The following is a 17,172-nucleotide window of genomic DNA, read 5'->3' on the forward strand; positions in this document are numbered from 1 at the left end:
AGATGACATCTTTTCAGAAAGAACAACTACATCATTACTTACACCTGAAAGAAATGACGGTTACTTTGAAGATGAAGTTTTATTGTCAGGTGAACTAAACCGGGCAGGCACCAGTGAAAGCAAATATCATGTAAGTCACGTTTGCAGAAGTCATGTGACATCTTCAAGTGAGACCAGCTCATCTTTGTCATTGTTTCACTCAGAAGTAAAGGAAATTTTTCTAAGAAACAGACAGCATCCAGAAAATGAATATGAAACAATACAAATTTCTTCAAAAAAATTATTTTCAATAATGAAAGCCAACAAAAATAAAAATTCAGAGTTTTCTTCTGATGCTAGTTTTTCAAAAGCATCTAAATTCTCTATAGAGAATGAAAATCTAGATGTGACACCATGCCCTCCTGCCCATTTATTTCTTTCTAGAGACCAAGTTAGACTTCTGGAAGAAACCGTGAGAAATCAAATTCCTTTACATCACAATGCTACACTAGACAGTGAAGCTATTTATCTGTGCTCGAGATCTAGAGAGTCCTTGGTTCAGAACCAACATTCTGTTGGGATGGCTATTCTTGCCCAAGCACAAGATTCTTCTCCAGGACACAATGCTATTCAGAATCAAAGTTTTTATGAAACTCAATTCCCTAGTCAAGACCAAGAGTTTATTCACAATGAAGAATCAATCAACAACCAGCCTGATATCAATGCTACTAGTTATTTAGCTCTGCCTCAAGACTTGATGAAGAAACCATTTTCCACCAGCACACGAGACTCTCTCCTGGCCCACAATATGGATACAGGCCACAGTATTCCAGTCCAATACACTGTGGAAACACAAGAAGATTTTATCATAGGCAAAGGTTCTGATATACACTTAGGTGAAAACCAGTATCCCGTTTCTTTTGAAGAGTCAAACAAGATTAAATATTTTATCAAGAGGAAAGATACTGTTTTTAAAAGTGCAGAATTTCTGGGTCTAACTCTAAGTCCAAATTCAGTTACTGAAGATGTGCCACAACTAAAGAATGTAAAGTCAAAAGACAAGCAACAGATGGCTTCATCAGAATTAAACCAGTATTCTCTACATAGTTCAATGCCTCTTTCACCTACCATGAAAGGGCAGAAAGACAGAAGAAAAACACTTGACAATAAAAGCAAACTCAATCTTAACATTCCATCTCTGAAAACAAAGAAAACAACCTCATGGGTATTTCAAACCACAGTATTTCACACTTCAAAAAACAGGAATGAACTGGCATGTAAGAATAACTCTCTGAAGAAAGAGTCGCATCAAAGGAAAGGCCTCTTAGGTGTAGCTTTGCAGCTTATTTCTGCTCCCAAGCTTATTCCTCCATACATTAAAAAGTATTCCAGGAAAAAACTAATGGAAGTCATGCAAGGCTTAATAAAATGCAAATATTTTCTGCAGAAGCAGAATGAATTACCAGCTACACAGGAAATTGATCACATAGGTTCTGCTGCGGAGAGAAGTCTCTCAGGCATTACTGAAAGTGCACAGCAGCGTGAAAGAGAAAATATGGGAATAGAAGGTGTTTCGCTAAAAATGTCACCTCAGCTAGAACAGTCTTTCGTGGTTAACACTGATCAACTAAAAGTACCTTGTTTATTAACAGAAACAACCAGGAATAGCACACAATCTCCTGAAGACCCAATTAAACAGACAAAAGAAATTAGTATTACAGAATTGCATGCCCCAATGGACAAAAAAGCAGTTGACCTGCATATTCCAAAGGACGAGGCACCTTCAGAAGCAGCTCTATCAGAACCTTCGCCCAAACTGGTTTCCTCTCCCAAAATGGTATTGAACAGAAGAATGGAAACACAGGAGGACCTACAAAGTACAGAGAATTCCCATCTTCAGCTTTCAAATGGAGAGGAATTGCTAACTAGTTTGCCAAAAATACAGAAGCGGTTTTCAAAGGAAAATACACAGAACCCAAAAGACTTTCTGGAAATTGTTCTGGAGTTGTCCAATCCTAATTTGCCCATTTCCCCAGGACTCAGAAAGCATGAAAACAGAGAACAATTTGAAGGCCTAAAAGTTCAAGTAAATCTGAAGGAAAAGAAACAATTAATATTTAATATTACAGAATGTGGCAATGTAAGGGAAATTGAGGAACTGGAATGCAACACTAAAAGCAACATAAAATATATTCTTCAAGGTAAAAACACATCTGATGCATGTCATAATGCCAGCCACACTGAAACACCTGATATGGAAATACATAGCAGATTAAAAACTAAGATAAATACATCAGTAATAATAAGGCTCAATCATTCAACATTGAAGCTTGAAATACTGCCAGATGAAAAGAGAGTACAGAATGAAAAATACATTGATAAGAGCTCTGTACTTAAAAAACCAAAACAATATGACAGAGAGCAAGAGGGACAAGAGGAGGAAAAAGCCATTCCTCAGCTGACACCACAAGATATCAGCTTCAGCGTATATCCAAAACAAAACCCTAAATATATCAAATTCAGAGTAGAACAGATCAGTTTACAAAGTAGAAAAACTCAAAATAAAGAGCTAAAAGTACAACCACAAACTCTTTCTATTTTGGGGACAAGTTCACCCCCCAAGATAGATCCATTTCAAGTTAAGAAGGTAAAGCAAAACACAGAAAGACCTCCAGGTAGAGAAAGTATTATAGACTCAATGAATCCACCTACAATGCCTGAGAACCTGTCAGTTGGTGAACTTTTAATTGAAACAATAGAGCGTGGTATCCCATTTCGCGGAAACCTCAGTAATGTAGTAGATAGTGATAATGCAGAAGAAATGGGTGACTCAAAGAGAAATTTACCTGCAGTTGCCCTGGAGTCTTTCAATGTAAGAAGAAAAAAATCAGGAACAAAAAATGTACTGAAAGTCAAACATGTAAGTATGAAAGTAAAGAAGATGGCCATCTCACTAAAGCCTTGTATCAATAGACAGGGTATTCCAAGCCATATTAAAAATTTGGGAGACAATTCTGAAATCACAATTAAGCAGATGCCACAAGATAAAATTGTAGCTGATTTTAATAGCACTCTTATCAGACCAATTCCAGAGAAACCCCAACTTGAAGAGGAAGAAAAGTATCCGGAGTCCACTAGTAAGGACCGTGAATCTCCAAATACACTAGACGCTAAATTGCAAGATGAGGTGAAAGCTATTTACCCTCACACATCTGTTTTGCCTGAAGCTAGAAGATGTAGTGGATTAAATGCAGAGAATTCCAGTCATATCAGACCAATTCAAGAGACACCTCAACTTGAAGAGGAAGAAAAGTATCCGGAGTCCACTAGTAAGGACAATGAATCTCCAAATACACTAGACACTAAATTGCAAGATGAGGTGAAAAGGGACAAAGAAACTCAGAACCTCAGATTTGATGCAATTGCAGAAAAGGAGATTAAAACAGAGAAAGAAATGCATCAACCAATCCCATCAACAGAAGCCATTGTGGAATCTGTTGACTCCCCTCTAATAGATCTATCTCATGTTGAGAGTATAAAGAAAAGCCTAACAACACAGACAGACTTCAGAAGCACTGCAGATTCAGAGATGCCTCCTCCAATACCAGGAAAACCACTAAGTGGAGACCCTTTAAGCCAAATAGAAGAAAGTGATGTTCCAAGTAATAGAAGTGATACAAGTGAAATGGGTTCCTGTTATGCTGAAGAAAAAGCAGGGTTACCAAAGGATTTACCAGCAGCTCCCCTTGAGACTTGTAATTGCTCCACACCTGTTTTGTCTTATTCTAAAGGAAAGAAAAACAGAGTAAGATTTGCAAGCATGGAAACTTTATTGAGCCCCAAATGTATAAATATGAAGGTATTGAAGCCATCAAACTCACAAGTATCTAATATCACAGGCCACAGAAAAAAGAAATCAGACTCGAACTTTAAGACCGTGGTTAAAAAGATCAACCAAACTGAAAGATTGGTCCCCGACTGTCTAAATACCCTTTGCTCTCCCATTCACAGCCAGTTGCAGACCATTTTCTGTCATACTCAGTTAAAGCCATACAAACCAGCAAAGAAAAATTATGTTGATTTCTTTGCTAAGAGTAGTGCATTCTATGACCTGGAAGAAAAATTACAAGATAAAGAAGAAAAAGAACAAAAGCCTATAAGAGAAGCAGCTCTACAGCACAGCCAACACGTGTGGTCTGATGCATGTCAAATGAAGGAGATCCACCTTAACAAAACAGATATGTCACTGGACCATTTAACACAGGAACTGCCTATACGTAAGCAAAGCATACAGCACCAAATGGGTTTTACAGAAAGTGCCATGGAGGCTAGCCTCAAAATGGATCCTACAGAATCTGAAGAACTACAGACAGCAAACCAAACAGCAAGTGACATGATGGTTACTAAGAGTGCTGAGACGCCACCTCCCCAATCAGGAAACTCACCACTAAATGAAATTTTGAACATGACAGAGGGTGGTTTATCACCTGATGGAACCCCTAAAAGGGAACTAGATTCTTACTCTACGGGGAATAAATCAGAGAAGCCAGATGTACAAATGACAATCCAGCAGTCTTCTGATTCCATTATGACACCCTCTGTGTCTAAATCTGAAAGACACAAAAAAGCATTAAGATTAGTAAGGAAGAAAGAACCAGTGAGTCTATATCATAGAACCATGAGGGAAATAAAGCCATTAATTTTACGTGTGACTAATGGCAGGAATAGCAAGGAACAGCAAAGCAATGAAATTCAAATGAAAATGAAAGATTCACAGCAGAAGAAAAAGGTAACAGGTGCATGTTTAGACATCATTCACTCTACCATGCCTAACCTTCCCAAGATCAAAATGAAGAGAAGTTTAAATGTGGATATAGATACACAGAGAAAAGCAAGAATTGGTCGTATGCATCTAATGCAGGATAAATCACAAAATGGAAGAAAAATATATTACCCAAATGCTATTGATGTGTGTAGTTTCTCTAAGAGTGTGAAAAAGGAAAGAAAAGGTGGACCTGAAGTTCCACAGACTCTGAAGAACAGACAAGACTTTGTATTCAATGCCCATCAAAAGGCTCAGAAAGATAATGAACTAGTCAAGTCAGGTGAGGAACTGTACCAACCAGGAAGTATAAATATTCATATACATCCACAAACATATTTTCCACAGACTACTCCAAGTTCTAGTTTGTGTCCTATCTTGGATAAGTTTCAACTTGAAAAGCCTGAGAAATATATCACATTTTCACATTCAAAGTCTGGGGAAAAAAAGGCTTATGTATTTTGTGGAAGAGAAAATGGTATCCTATCTGATGCAAGCCATCACAAGAAACGGGCTGATGGCAGTATAAAGAAAAAGGCCGTGACTTTTGATTTGGACATTCCTGATTTATCTACATCTGGAAAAAAGAGAAACTTCAAACAATTTTCAGACATGAAAATGTTAGTAAATCACAGATGTGGAATTATAAAGGCAAAGAAACCACCAATTTCACACATGCTCCATCTCAAGGGTGGTACTAGTCCAAGTCATAGAAAAGAATTGGGATATAACTTGACAAATAAAATAAAAGAAGTTCATCGAGGAAAAGAAGTGGCAGATAAAATGTACTCTTTCATGACTGTTACACCTGATATTAATATGACTAGCAAGATAGAAACAGAAAAAGATACACAAGTAAAGCAAGAAATATCACTACATGAAATTAGCATTACTTCAGATGGCATCAAAGAACCCAATCTTAAAGATGAAGAGGAAGAATATGAACAGCAGGCTTTATTAGAGGTAATTCCACAGTATAGCCAACATTTTGTGTTCTGTTCAGATCATAGGAAGGATCTTGATTTGCACAAAAACCAAGAAAGAAGGAAAATTTTGTTTGTTACAGAACAAAATGTCCCACAGCTAATTCAGTATACAAATGCAATACAAGGAGAGGAACTTAAGAAAAACCTCCAGCCACAAGATGGCATGATGTGTACACCAGGTCCAACACTTCCTCTTCTACAACCAGAAAAATCACTAACTGGTGAAGTTTCAATTGGTACAAGAAAACATGGTATCCCAACTGATAGGAACCTTATAGGGGAACTGTGCAGCTGGGATGAAGAGGGAAAGGCGGAGCTTGAAAAAGATCTACAAACAACAGCTCTGGCATCTTTGACTGCCTCCTCACCTGATCTAACTGAATCCAACAGACAGAGGAAGACATTCACATGTAGAGCCTTAAGAAGTGAAATGAGTCTCAAATGTGTACCTATGAAATCAAGGAAAGCACCAATTTCACATATTTTTAATGTTCCACGGTGTGGTTATCTAAAAAATCTACCTCCAAAAACCCTTAAATCTCAGTTTGTTGAGTTTTTATACTCTGGAGTCCTTTCTGGTGGATTTCGTATGGTGGTACTGGACAATCTTATCGCAGATAAGAAGAAAAAATTGGCACAAAAATTACCGAGCACAATGCAGGAGTCTTTGGATTTCTCCATGCTTGTTTTACCTGCATCTAAAAGAGAGAGAAACAATTTAAAACATGTGGACAAGAAACATAAAATAAATATCAAATGTGTAACTCTGAAGGCAAAGAAACCGCCAATCTCTCAGACATTTAGTATCACAGGACATGGTACCCCAAGCCATAGAAGGCAATCAGAATGCCATTCGAAAACCATGAAGAAACAAGGCAAACCTGTGGCAGATACCTTCTTAAATACTATTTCTCTCAACCCTTTGTCCCTTGACATGAAAGTGCCCAACAGAATAAAGGAGAGAGAAATGCCATGGAAAATGAGAGTTAGTCTCAAAGTGGGAGAGCGGGAGCAATCAACACATAGACAAGGAGCCTGGTGTGTAGATCTCAGTGATAAGAGCAGAACCTCAAAGGTCAAAGGCCAAGGTGGAGAACCAGTCCCACTGATTTATGAACACTTCAATTTCAATGCTCATATAGTGAAGGGGCCTAACTTTGTGAAATCAGATCTAAAACTGAAGAATTCAGCAAGTGAAAAAATGTCAGAAGCACTTACTCAGGTGCTGCAGCAACACACAGTTGCCACACAGAGCATGTTAAATTCTATTTTGAATTCAATTCCACTTGAGAAGCTACCCAAAAGAACAGAAACACAAAATGATTTAACAGATACAGAGAATGCAAATATTTCATCTCTAAAGCTAAGGAAACCAGTTAGTAGATTTTTAACAGTTACAGCACAGAGTTACAGTCCATCTGAAAGAAGCTCTCAAAAAGAACTTACCAGTTCAGTTCCAGCAGGAAAGATAAGGTTACAAAAGGATTTACAGGCGAGAATTCTAGCATCTTTTGATTTCTCTGTGCCTGCCTCATGTGAATTTAAAGTGCAAACAAATGCAGCACAAGTCCCTAAGTCTATAACTGAAAAAGAACAGATGTCATCAATTTTTAAGACAATTAATGTCTCTAGGTATGGTGCCCTTCACCACAGAAAGAAACAAAAATTCATCTTGGAAAATATGCACAAAGATACATCCCAAGATATGTCAAATATATTAATGAATAATTTTTCACCTGTACCTGTTTCACCTGGTGTCAAAATGCATGAAAAAGCAAAAGCAGTGAAAAGTCCCTTGAGAAAAACAAGCAGTATTATACAACGAAAGCAAAATGAAAGGAAAAAAATGTATACCTATTGTTCTAATAAATATAATATCTCAAGCAGCACATTTGAAGGAAGATCACAAAATGAAGAGGAAAAAGAAGGCAAAGAAGTTTCACTTAAAGCAGATCTGCAATTTCCCGACAAGAGAGGAGGTAGAAATTCTCAAGGTGTGCTTATTCCAAAGCAGGATGTCCAGCCACAAACACTGGGTTCAGGAAACTTACCAGAGTCAATTTGTTCTCCTCTAAAAACTGCATTTCAAGTTGAAAATCTGAAGAAGCACATCCTGCTGCAAAAAGACATACCACATAAAATGGATGAAAAGATTCCATGTCCAAAATCAGAGAGAAGAATGTTTGACAATCTTTTAACTGATGAAAAGGAATATAGCCCTGCATCTGACGCGAGCCTCACAAGGAAGCTGGATGTTCACAGCGGAGTTTCCCTACAACTTAAGGGAATAGAGGAAAACCTAAATACACAACAAGTGATCAAATGCACCGTTGGTCTAAATATCCCACCTATGAAGTCCAGGAGCTCAGTGTTTGGAGATCCAGGTAGTGATATCACCAAGAAACATGAGGAGTCACAAAGAAATTTGCTAACAGTAGAGATGATATCAGCTTTATCAGATTCCAAAAGGCAGAAAATGGTGTTAAAATTTCCAGAAAGTAAAGATATGGATCCGAAAGGTTTAACTACAAAAGCAAAGAAGCCTCTTTGTTTACAAATGCTTAATATTACTGAGCATAGTAATTTTCAACAAAGGGGCGAACAGGAGGACAATTTAAAATCTGCGATAAAAGACATGCAACAAAATAAATGTGTAGTCAACCCATTTTTGTCTCCCACACCTGTTTCAACTGTTATCATAAAAGATCAAGCAACACATAGCAGATCAAAAGCAGAAATGAACAAACTTAGAATACAAATATATAATTATATGCATCCACAGACAGAGAAATCACCATATGATGAGAAAATGCAGAAGGCCAGTTTGACTGATATGCAAAGCAGATCTAGCAATACAACAGAAATGCACATACAACATGAAGAAGAAAAAAATATCCACACGATATCAGATTCAGTTCCATTCTATAGCCAGCACTTCAATTTCCATGCACATCAAATGAAAGATCCTGGCCCTCACAAATCAGAATCTGAGCTGAAGAGTTCTGAAGTCAGAGGGACTGATAATTTGTCTTATACGATGGAAGAAACACAACTAAGAAATGCTATTTTGGAGACTTTTTGTAGACACTTGAAGAAGTTTCTTCAAGTTGAACCAGTGAGAAAGAGTCCTCGTATGCAAGAAGAAATAAAAAGTATGATAGGGCCAAAGATTCCATTTCTAAAAGCCAAGAACTCAGAAACTGGGTCAATGCAATGCAATACTCCCTGGAAAGAAAATCCCAGAAGGAAATGGGACAGCACCATTTTTGAGAAAAAGACATGGAAGCAAAAGGATTTACTAAGAACAACTCTCAAACCTCTAGATTTTTCCAGACTCATGTCATCTGAATCTAAAAGCCTGAGCTTCCCATTCGGCAAGAAAAGTATAATGAGTCCCAAGCACATGATTTTGAAGGCAAAGCAGCCACCAATTTCACAGTTTTTTAGTATCAGAAAGTATAGAGGCCATAGAAAGAAAAACCAACAGAACATTAAGTACAAGATGAGAGAGCCACAGTGTTATGTACAGGTGGGAGAAGAGGCCTTATTCAGTGCCCCTGAGGGTGCTAAGAGTACATCTCCCAAATTAATGATGGATAAATTCTTATTTGATACAATAGCAAAGGGCACTGTATCTAACAGAGCACTTCAAAAAATTCTGTGTGATCTTATTAAAGAGAAAAAGATGGAGTTGCAAGAAAACTTAGTTACAGCTTTCTTAGAGTCTTTAGATTTCTTCATGCCTGATTCTAAAAGCCAGATAAACACAGTACAATTATCAGAAAAGGAAATCATATTGAATTACGAATGTTTAACTATGAAGAAGAAACCACCAAGCTTACATATACTTAAAAGCAGTAGACACTTTACCACAAAACATAGAAAAGTATTTGCATCCAATTTAAGAACCAAAATGAAAGCCATTTGGCAAGGTAAAAATGTGACTGATACATTTCCAAATACCATTTACTTCACACCACAAACCTCTGAAATGAAAAAGCAAAACAAATTCAAAACAGAGACAGACATGCAAATATCAAAGTTTAGTAATGCGCAACTAACACAAGTCGAGTCACCGGTTGAAGGGATAACAAGATATTCCAATTCCATTGTCAAGAGTGGTATTTCCAACTTTTTAAAGGAAACGAAGCCACATGATGGAGAAAGTGAGAGACAGAAGCAAGAACGTCCAATTGAAACTAGTCCAGTCCATACAAAAAACTTCACTGTAAACACATATCTCATGAATGAATCTGACCTTAGCAAATCAGAAAATGTACCTTTAGGAGAATCTTTCTTCCCAAGAAGTCAAATTTACAAAGTTAATCCAAAAAATTATATACAAATAGAAAAAAACAAAAATATACAAGCAAGTCTGAAAGTTGGACTTCCAGAGATGGAGAAATCAAATATCTGTGCACAACTGCATGAGCCAACAGGTGTTACTGTATTGAACATATATAAGAAAATTTGCCATTCTGTTTTAAAAGAACAAGCTCCATACCATTTGACAGAAATTCCCCTAGACTCTGCTGTCAGGCATTTGCCTACTTCAGAAGAAATTAGGCAACAAAATGATAGCCTAAAAATAACAGGTATATCAAATCCCGGAGGTCTGTCTTTGAAGTTATCACTTAATACTTTAGATCAAGCTTCTATAAGTATTAATAAGGAAGAGACACAGCACTTTAAAGCTCAGAAGACAGGAGTAGAGAGAGATAAAGTGATATTAAATTCACAGCTAAAATTTATGCATCCTTCTATGTCTATTCTACACATAAAAGTAAAGGAATCACCTAGAACCTGGGATATATGTGAACAATCATGTGAAAAGCTAAATGTCCCAAATAAAGCAAAAGATAGGGAAAAAGTAGAGTATGATCAGAAAGTTTTGTTGAGAACAGCTCCACAGTGTATCCAACCATTTGAGTTTGGAGTAGACCAAATGAAAGAACTTGGTCCTTGCAAATCAGAAGCAACTTCCATCAGTACGGTATGCCCTGTGAACACCATTTCTCAGGAAACAAAAATTGACATAATAGATCAAGAAGCAAAGATGAAAGCTGTAGAGAATTTAAGTCCAGAGTCTGCTTTTATCTGTAGTGCACATCAAATTGAAAAGCAGGAGAAAGAATTTAAAACTACAAACTGGAAAACAATAGTGAATCCCACGATTCTCGCCCTGCAAAAGAAACAGCTACAGCCTTGTGTTTTAGGAGCTCTCTGGAGGCCGTACGCCTACACACCTCTGTATCCTGAAACCATAAGACATAAAAATAAGGAAAAAATAACAGTTATAAAAAGTGCTCTGCATATCAAACAGATAAAATTTAAGGGAAAGAAAACACCAGTTTCCCAGCTGCTTGTATATGGTCCTAGAAGCAACAAAACAGAACTGAGAGGTAACACACAGCAGCAGAGGACATTACAGCTAAGTAAACATGCAGGAAGTATAGTTCTGAAAACTACTTTTGACACTGAATGCCTTACAATTCACATTAAAAAGCTTACAGACATAAAACAGAAGAGAGACAAGCTAAAGGAGAGGGTATGCTTTCTTCCACAGCCAAAGCTGGAGACATCAAATGAAAGACAAGTGTCATTTCCAGGATATACTGATACTCCCACCATCATTAAAAAACTGGAACAAAATATTAGCGAAGAAGAGCAAAACCACCAAAGCATTTTAGTAGACATACCCCAACAATTTATCCAACCAGTACAGATTAAGTCTCAGCCTATGAAGGAACATCATGCCAAATTGGAAGATTTGCAAAGAAAGGTATGTTCTGAGCCACCTTCACAGAGAGGAGGAACTGACCACCCTGGGCTTGGTATCTCAAGAAGTATGAGAGGACCAAAAGTCTACACTGAGGGGCAAGAGGCACAACAGCAGAAATATTTCCCAGTGCAAGAGACAACGCGCAAATTCAAATTGATTGCTGAGACCAATCTGGAACTCAGGAAGGAACCTCTTCATTTGAAAAAGACAGAAGAATTGACGGCAAAACAAGATTTAAAGCTATCAAAACCACAGAAGAAAAGAGGATTGAAGGTAACTAATAGCCCACCAGGTGCAAAAGAACAATTGCTTATTCCAGGGCTAATGGCACAACAGCAGAAGCCTTTCAAAGAAACTCTCCTGGAATCCATTTCAACTTGCATACTGGATCAGTTTCATGCTGAAAAGCCAAAGGAAGAAGTTAACAAAAAAGCCATAATTTTAAAGAGTTCATCTCAACAGGTAAAGAAAATCTCAAACGAAGCAAGTATTTCAAATGTGGATCACAGTACAAGAAATATTGAAAGAATACTTTTGCTTATAAAAGAACAAGAGAATAGGAGGAAAAAAAAGAGAAAGGATAAAAAACACGAAATAGAAGCAGGTATGAAAACAACAGTGAGTCCCAATTTAGTTCCAAAGTATTCACCAGCTGGACTACAATTTATTAACACTAAAAAGAATGTTAACATACTCAAGCAAAGAAAGAGAAAGGAAATGGATGGGAGTACAGCCATACAATGGAGGCAGCAAAAGCTGTATGGTCCAGGGTTTATCCTAGATTCTGTTCATACAGATGAGCTTATTTCTACTGAAGTTATAAAACACAAAGATAAAGGAAGAACAGCTTTCATGAAAAGCACCCTGTGTCCCCAAAGAATAAAAATGAAGGCAAAGAAAGCACCTGTTTTCCAGCTGCTTAATGTTACAGAGTATGGAATCCGAAGCAATAAGAAGGTATTGAAATGTAACATTAGGAAACAGGAGTACCAGCAAGGTAAAACCATAACAGATTTAGTTCAGGAAGCTAATTATGATCCTCGTTATATTATATCTCAAAGTAAAGAGAATATAAAAGTCAAAAGGGGAAAAGACAAACCAAGAAAGATGACATACATTGCTCCACATCTAAGGCTAAAGAAACCACTAAGCAAAACTAAAAGGCCAACTTTGCAGCTCATTGATAAGAGTGCTATGTTAAGCACTATTAAAACACCATGCAAGGCTATTAGCCAGCAAAAAGGAAAACAAATTGTGTTACTGGATATTCTCCCTCAATATGAAGATCAGTTAGTGATTAGCCAACATGTACCGGAGCCTGGCCATGTCGACTTTGATGAAGACTTGGAAAGAAAACCACGTCCTGTTCTATTTTCACAGAAGAGAGAAATCAATTACAGTAAGTTTGACACTCCAAGAATTAGACCAGATACGGAATTTGAATTCTTCGATGCACAAAGTGTAAAGGAGGGAAATGTAGACATTGCCACCAAAGGTTCAGTTTCAATTCCACGGAGGAGAAAAAGATCAAACAAAACGAATATTTTGTTAAGTTCAAAAAGAGAGAATGTAATTCTTGCAAAGTTGGTTATTTCTCAACAGAAGATTGGCAAGGAGCAAGGATTGTGGAAACCAAGGCATTCCAAGACAAATCTGGAGCCAGTTGACTACTCTGTTACAGAACCCCTTCATTTGGAAAACACAGGAAAGGTAGCTAAGGAAAGAGACGTGTGTGTTAATAGGAAAAATATTTCCCATCTATCAGGCAGAGGATTAGAGGAAACTAATATCTTACTAGGTTTCAAAGGACAAGAACTTATTTGTCCAGATGTAGAGGTTCAGCACAAAATGTGGGCAGAACAGATGAAACAAGGTAATGTTGCTGAAAGTTCTTTGGATTCTGTATCTTGCCCTATTAGCGACCTTCATTTAAAACAGGCAGTGACTATACCAAGCAAAGAAAATGGCAGCAACGGAAATCCATGGGAAAAAGAGCAATTAAAGTTAAGTGATAGTCCATTAAAGTTAAATAAACAGAAGGCAAACTTTCCAAGAACCTTGACAGTGAAGCAGCAAAACATTTTTAACCAGAATATTTTGGAATCCATTTCCTCTTGCATATTGCATCAACTTCACACTGAACAATCAAAGAAAGAAGTCTTAGCAAAAGAAAGAACGAGGTCAAAAGGATTGAGCCCAAAGGTAGAGAAAGTACCAAATGAAGTTAGTATTCCAATGGACCAACCTTCAAGTTCAGAAGGAATTAATTTGCATATTAGAAGAAAAGAACACCAACAGGAAAGTACACATAAGGCTTTTCCACCATCTATCTCTCACTCTCCAGTGGATGTATGTCAGATTAAGTTGCCATGGGTAAAGGAAGCAGAGAAGGCAGAAGATAGTCTAAGGTACTATACTTCAAATACGGAAGGAATTGACCTTTTTATTATAAGAAAGGGAGAACAGCAAGAAAAAACTGCATGTAACACTCTTACAGAACTTGTATCTCACTCCAGAACAGACCTACTTCAAATTAATACTTCATCACAACAAGTAATAACAGATGTGATTCATAGTGACCACTCAACTTCTCAAACTACAGAAGAATTAACGCAAATGGATGTCACAGTTGGATATAATAAAAAAAGTAAGAAAAGGCAGGACTTGCCCAGCACAGGGCAAAAGCAGATGTACAAATCAATTTCCTGTGAGAGCTTTCTGGAGCATAAATCCTACCTACAAGATTATCCCTGCCTCCTGCCACATTTGTTGCCTCAGAGAGAGGAAGCATTATCAGAAGTCAGTAATGTAACAGACAGGAAAAAGGAATTGATTGTGCCCTCAGTTCCTCAAAGGGAAATGAAAAAACAAAATATAATGCTACCTTTAGAATTGTGCAATAGAACTATAAACCATATGAATCTTTTATTTTCAGAAGGAAAGAAATCATCAAATGTGGCACAGATAACTGATTCAGTGTCAAATGGAAGCTCACCCAAGCTAAGAATTAGTAGTAAGAAAGTAGAATCACATAAGGCAAATAAAAAGGTGCACAAAGAAGTATGTCTACCTGGAATATTTTTACATTCACTTTCTATATGTATGCCTATTTTGAATGCATATAAAGAACAGAAGGACAGCTTAAAACAAGGATTTATGAAAGATATAATATGTGCCCATAGAAGAGCTCTGAGATTGAGGAGATCAATAGTTTCACATATACTCAATACTACTGACTGTGGTACCTCAACCCAGAGACTAGACCTGCAGTGGAACATGAAAGAGGATATCATAACTATGAAACATAGAAAGAGTGAACCAGATCTGGCTGTGGCAAAAATATATGAGCCTATTCCTTCTTTACCTCTTCCTAAATTAGATAAAGAGACAATTGATGGTGTTATCTTAAATAATGTAAAAACACAGAGTATATCTCAGGAAGAGAAGGATAGGATGCAAACAGCAAAAGGCTCTAACATTATTTTGAAGGCAAAGAAATCATCACTGTCAAATGTACTTGATGGAAAGGAAGTACCTTCAATTTTGGGCATCACAAAATCAGAGAGTAAGGTACAAAAAGATAAAGGCAAACCAGTTAAGCACATAACAAGCTCAAACACTTCCTTACTATCTCTATCCCATCCTAATTTGAATTCAAGAACAGAAGTAGGAAAAAGTGAATCAGAAATACTAAGCAAGTGCCTTCCACCACCAAAACTCCAGTCGGTATCAGATGTCAGAAAAATACTGTTTACAGAGTCAACTAGTAGAGGTAGTTCAAACAGTGTAATAGAATCAAAATGTTTGCCACAGAAAAAGAAGACAAGTAGAGAAAATATAGTCAATGTGAAAGACATAATGGGCCTCATATGTATCACTTTACAAGGAAAGAAGTCACCTTTTAAACAACCACTGCATGGAAAAAAACCACAGTGGACCTATATAAAAAAAGAAAAAATGATAGAGGGAGACAAAAGTAATCTAAAGACAGTTCAGAGTAAACCCCAGAATGTCATTCCTTCTTCAGCTTGCCTGGCATGGGACCACAGAATAAGAGAAGTATACACACGAGGGATAATGAGATTCTGTCTTCCATCATTAACACTCCAGGAATTAATGGAGGCAACAGGAACATATGAGAATCCAATTGATAATATTTTAAGCAGTATAAAAAAAGAAAATCCTATGTCACAGAAAGACAGGATGGAAATAGCTTTGGAAGAAATAATGCATTCTGGAAGAATAGCTTTTACAACAGAGCAACCTGTAGTGTCCCAGGAATTACAGTTGAACATTGAAGAAAGTGAGAAAAAGATGCAGGAAGATGAAAATAAGCAAGTTGAGATTCACAGTAAATCTGCTGCCATCTCTTTTCTACCACACTCTGAAGTGGACACAAGAATAAAAGGAGAGGAAGCCATGCAAATAAAAACAAGATTCTCTTTTCTACAACTGAAGCTCCAGGAGTCATCATATGTAGGAAAAATGGCACCGCAAGAGTCTATTTCTGTTCATATCTCAAACAGTGTAAAAAACACTATAGGACATTTAATACAGAAAGAAGAGGAGAGAAAAAAAGTGGAAAAAGTCATGCCTTTGAAGAAAAGGAAATCATCAGTTACACAGGAAATTAAATTGGACATCAAAGAGAAAAAGATAGAAAAAATTAAAGGTGAATCCAAAGCGGTTCTGATCAATACCAGCACTCCCATTCCTTCTCCTCATTTAAAATTGGGTACAAGGATTGAAAAGGCAGACTGTGTAAGCGACATAATAATATACACTTCTCCAGAATTATTACAGAAGTCATCAGACATCGCAATAAAAGCAAATAAAGAGTCTCATGAAGGTATTACAAGTAAAGTACAAAATGTAAAAAAACTGATGCCACAGAAAGAAGAAGATAAAGTAGAAATATTAGCCAAGACAGACATGCATTCAAAAGATAAAGACTTGAAAGGAAAGAAAGAACTTTCATGGGACCAATCATCTTATCCTGCAGAGCAAGGAAAAGTAGATTGGGAAGACAAAGAACAAAGAAAAATGAATCTAGAAGGTAAAGAGCAGGGGAAATGGGATCAGGAAGGCAAAGAGCAATTGAAAGCAGGTAGAAAAGGTAATGAGCAAAGGAAAATGGATCCAGAAACCAGAGAGCAGGTGAGCATGGGTCCAGGAGGTAGACAGCAAGGGAAAGCAGCTCCAGAAACCAGAGAGCAACAGAAAGCAGCTCCAGAAATCAGAAACCAAGGGAAAGAAGATCCAGAAATCAGAAAACAAAGGAAAGCAGCTCTGGAAACCAGTGAGCAAGAAAAGGAAGCTCCAGAAACTATGGAGCAAGAGAAAGCTGCCCCAGAAACCAGAGAGCAAGAGAAAGAAGGTCCAGAAACCAGAGACCAAAGGAAAGCAGCTCCAGAAACAAGAGAACAAGGTAAAGCAGCTCCAGAAATGAGACAGCAAGGAAAAGCAGCTCCAGAAACAAGAGAGCAAGAGATAGAAGATCTAGAAACTAGAGAACATGAGAAAGCAGCTCGAGAAACCGGAGACCAAGGTAAAACAGGTCCAGAAACCAGAGACCAAAGGAAAGAAGATCCAGAAACCAGAAA

General features: G+C 37.3%; 1 protein-coding gene across 1 annotated transcript in view; it reads left to right on the plus strand.

Annotated features, from left to right (window-relative positions):
* CCDC168 (coiled-coil domain containing 168) overlaps positions 1–17,172 on the plus strand; it is a 40,738-nt gene that overhangs the window by 11,847 nt on the left and 11,719 nt on the right. Inside the window, exon 4 of the mRNA XM_070048596.1 lies at positions 1–17,172. This exon is cut by the window's right edge and continues 11,719 nt beyond it. Within this exon, the coding sequence (XP_069904697.1) occupies positions 1–17,172 (17,172 nt within the window).

The sequence above is a fragment of the Oryctolagus cuniculus genome, chromosome 9 (assembly GCF_964237555.1).
Source record: "Oryctolagus cuniculus chromosome 9, mOryCun1.1, whole genome shotgun sequence".
In the NCBI taxonomy this organism is placed as follows: Eukaryota; Metazoa; Chordata; class Mammalia; order Lagomorpha; family Leporidae; genus Oryctolagus; species Oryctolagus cuniculus.